Here is a 4,026-nt window from a genome sequence, read left to right as displayed (position 1 = left end):
ATAAAATAAAGATAAAATTAAAGTAAAATAAAATATTAAAACTAAAAGACATTAAATAAAAACAAACTTGAAAATAAAAGAAAATAAAAGGAGGAAAACGAGAATATTAAAATTAACTAGAACCAAGACTAAGAACATTATAAATTAAGAATATAAAATAAATTACGAAAATAAACTAAAAACTACTAAATTATTCAAATTAAGAGACAAAAGACGAGAATAAGCAAATAAAAGAAATAAATATTAAAAAAGCAAAAACTTATTGGAAAATAAACCGAAAAACGACTCTAAATTCACCCCTAAAAGTGACGTAAAAGTCACTTATCACAGCTCCTCAACCACCAAAAACCGAACGATCATATGTTGCCCTTTTCCCTTCTCCCCCAGCCGGAATGGTAAGTTAATTTGTCCGACTAGGTGCACGACCCCTCCCCCGAAACCAACAAGAGGGTGGGAGACATCGTGCAGGTTTTCCAGCTTGTACTTCATCTTGGACAAACACTTGTAGTTGATGAGGTCAGAGGAGCTACCCGTGTCTATAAGGATCCGTCCAACCAATTGGTTGGCGACCTTACATTCAATGACAACCGGGTCGTCATGCGAACGGTGGACTTTGCCCCGATCCTTCTCATGTATGAGGACGCTGGGAAGGTACTGCTGGCAGACGCCTGACCCTCATCAACAGCATGGATCATCTTCTTCAGATGATACTTGGTGCCCTGGATGGTCGGGCCACCGCTTGCGGATTCGCCTGCTATGGTGTAGACCGGCTCATTGTCAGTGTCCGAGCTACTAGCAGGCTAGGCAGTCTTAGACGACTGTCCAGGATTCGTCTTGACAGTCGCTTTGGACTTCGAGATGTAAGATTTCAGTACCCCCTTGTTAGTGAGACAGTCCAACGTCCACTTGAGGCTATAGCAGTCGTTGTTGTTATGGCCAACTTTTTCATGGAAATGGCAGTATTTATTTTTATTCCGCGACTAGACTGAACTCTTCATGGGATTCAGCTTCTCAATGGTCAGACGGTCCTTTATCTCCATGAGGATGGAGTAGCAGTCTTTATTAAACTCGTACTTTGGGACATTTGAATTCTTTCTTTTTCTTCTTGGTCGGCTGATCAAATTCATCAACCGCCCAGACTTCTTTTCTCTTTTTGCTTTCTTCAGCTTTTACAGTCGGTTGAGCAGACCGACTCTCTTTTTGTTTGTCAGACTTTTTGGAGTCTGACTTATGGCTAGACAAGCAGAGGTCGGTGGCTTGAATAAAGCTCTCCGCCTCTATCAATGCCTCTTAGAGGGTGAAGACCCTCTTCCGGACAAGGTTAAACTTAAAGTTTGACCCATCCTTCAGACCCTTGAAGAAGTCTGTGTATGCTACCTCGTCAGACAGCCCTTGAATCTGGATTCTCACAAGATTTAACCGCCTGACATTGGAGCGAAGTCCTTCTCTCTCTCCCTTCCGTATGGTGCTCAAGTCGAGACTTGTTTTCTTGGCAGGGATGTTCATCGAGAAGTTGGAAGCAAACAGGAAGGCAAGCCTCCAGAAGCTATCTATGCATCCGGCTGGCAACATGCCAAACCATTGTTGGGCTATACCCTTCAAGGTAGCCGAAAAGCATCGGCACCACAAAACATCTTCCAACCCCTACATGTGCATCAGGTTGGTGTAAGCCATGAGGTGGTCCTCAAGATTATTGGTACCATCATAGGCACCAACCAAGACATTCTTAACCTTGGCCGGCTGTGCTGCCTCGGTTATTTCCTTAATGAACACAGAGGTTTGTTCACCAAGTCTAAGCAGACAAAGCTGACAGTCCAGGGGCTGGACATTGTGTGTCGCCTAACCTCCGAAGAGGGCTGGCTGTATGAATGGCGAGACATACTGCCCGTATGGCATCTGGGGCACATATAAGATTGGTCCAATCATCTGAGGGCCCGTATGGGCGGACTTACCGCCTGTATGGCTCTCATGCAAGGATTGAGAATTCCTTGCGGATGTATTTTTGAAGCTATCTGGAAAGCTCGATGTAGAGGCTGACTTAGACAGCTGCTGGCTCCAGTTGTGCTCGATGATGTGTCGAGCATCGGAGAAAGTTTTCTTGCCATCATCCCGCTAAACAGCTCGGATGACCTTCCTTTTGCCCGTCTGGGGCAGAAGGATCTTAGACCATTTAATGGCAAGCGTAGTCTTCTCCTTTGGATATGGAGTAGGCTGCCTGTCTCTGACTGAATTTCTCCTCTCAGCTTGAGGAGTCTTTTTGGCCGACTGACCCTTGATAGAGCCAGCCGTCCTCTTATTGAACAGGTTCTTGATTTCATCCTTGAAGCTTGTCATGAATTTCATGAGTTCGACTCGGGTGACTGGAGCCTAAACCCGTGTCGCCTAGGTGTTCCCAGGTGGTTGTCTAGCTGACCTGCTAGTACCAGCTTCATTGTTGCCCCGTTCCAGCCTATCTCTAGGACAGAGGCGCTTTGAGATGAGTGACCCATTAGGGGCCACATAAGTTTCGACCTCGCAGTTGTTATCTGAATCATGGTCCGTGTGGACCTCCCCGTCGGCCGTAGGCCGGTTGGGTTCAGGTGGCGGTATAGAATCTTGAACCATCTTAGAGGTACTTTCCCTACAGACGGCGCCAAAATGTTTTGGGTGTTTTTGTCCCTCGGAAGAGTTATGTCACCAAGACTGGTCCGGCGCGATCTGTACCTGCAAAACACGGAGACTCGGGTTGGTAGGATCTCCGCCTCCGACGATCAAGTTAGTATCGGTCGAAGAATACAAAATGGTGCGAAAAAGGTCAAAGTGAGATCTTCTCGGATTCCAAGATCAGGTGTTTTCTCTAATGTGAGAGAATGTAGGGTTGTTGTAATAAATGAATTGTGTCCCCAAAATGGGGGAAATCTCCCTATTTATAGGGTCATTGGAAAAAATGCCCTTCACTAGGTCAGGATGACCTAATGGGCTGCGCCATTTTGCGGCGCCCTTAGGAATTGGGCCCTAAAGGCCGCAATTCCATCTGTTATCTGAGGCTGACACGTGTCAGCTGTTGAGTGGCCTATATTAGACCTGTCCAGGGCTGACACGTGTCCCTCTCTGATTGGGCCACATGTCTAGGGTATTTTTACCCTAAACAGGTATGAACACTGCAGATTTTGTAAGTCTGTCCACCACTACCCAAATGGTGTCATTTCCACTCTTTGACTTTGGGAGGCAAGTCACAAAGTCCATTGAGATACAATCCCACTTCCATCTAGGAATTTCTAATGATTGCACAGTCCCCTAGGTCTCTTGTGCTCTATCTTCACCTTTAGACAAGTTAAAAACTTTTCTACAAATTTCGCAATTTCATTCTTCATTCTAGGCCACCAATACACCTTTTTCAAATCCTTGTATAGCTTGTCCCCTCCAAGGTGCAATGAATATGGTGTATTGTGACCCTCTTCCATTAACTTTCTTTTAACTTCCTCACAATTCTGTGGTACACACCATCGACCTTTGTACCTTAAACTCCCATCTTAATGAATTTTGAAATCTGTAGCTTTGCCTTGTTTTATTTTCTCGCGAATCCTATCCAACTTCATATCTTCTGCCTGATTTTCCCTTATCTCATCGAATATTGTTGGTTCGACGGTTAGGTTCGTAAGTATTCCTGCTGAAACTCCCCATTCTATGACTTCTAGATTCATTTTCCTCATTTCTCTACACAACTCATCAGCCACTATTAAAGTATTCAATCGATGACTGGTTTTACGACTAAGAGCATCTGCAACTACATTTGCCTTCCCTTCATGATACTGTAAATCTAAGTCATAATCCATCGTATACTCCTACCATATTCTTTGGCATGAGTTTTAATCCCTTTGAGTGAAAATATATTTTAAACTCTTATGGTTTGTATAAATCCTACATTTCACCCCATACAAGTAATGCTGCCAAATCTTTAGTGCAAATATGATTGCAGCTAATTCCAAGTCATGAGTTAGGTAATTCACTTCATGAGTCTTTAACTGCCTTGATGCATATACAATC

At 44.1% G+C, this 4,026-nt stretch overlaps 1 protein-coding gene across 1 annotated transcript; it reads right to left on the bottom strand.

The window, feature by feature from the left end:
* Window positions 1–3,257: 3,257 nt before the first annotated feature.
* LOC145588680 (uncharacterized) lies at window positions 3,258–3,815 on the bottom strand. The gene is made up of 2 exons (XM_081645294.1): window positions 3,588–3,815; window positions 3,258–3,470 (listed from the first exon to the last, which is right to left on the bottom strand). Exons 1-2 carry the CDS (start codon window positions 3,813–3,815, stop codon window positions 3,258–3,260), a joined length of 441 nt encoding a protein of 146 aa, XP_081501420.1.
* Between the last annotated feature and the right edge of the window lie 211 nt (window positions 3,816–4,026).

The sequence above is a fragment of the Chenopodium album genome, chromosome 17 (genome assembly GCF_948465745.1).
Source record: "Chenopodium album chromosome 17, dcCheAlbu1.1, whole genome shotgun sequence".
Taxonomy (NCBI): Eukaryota; Viridiplantae; Streptophyta; class Magnoliopsida; order Caryophyllales; family Amaranthaceae; genus Chenopodium; species Chenopodium album.
This window is presented reverse-complemented; position numbering and strand designations above follow the sequence as displayed.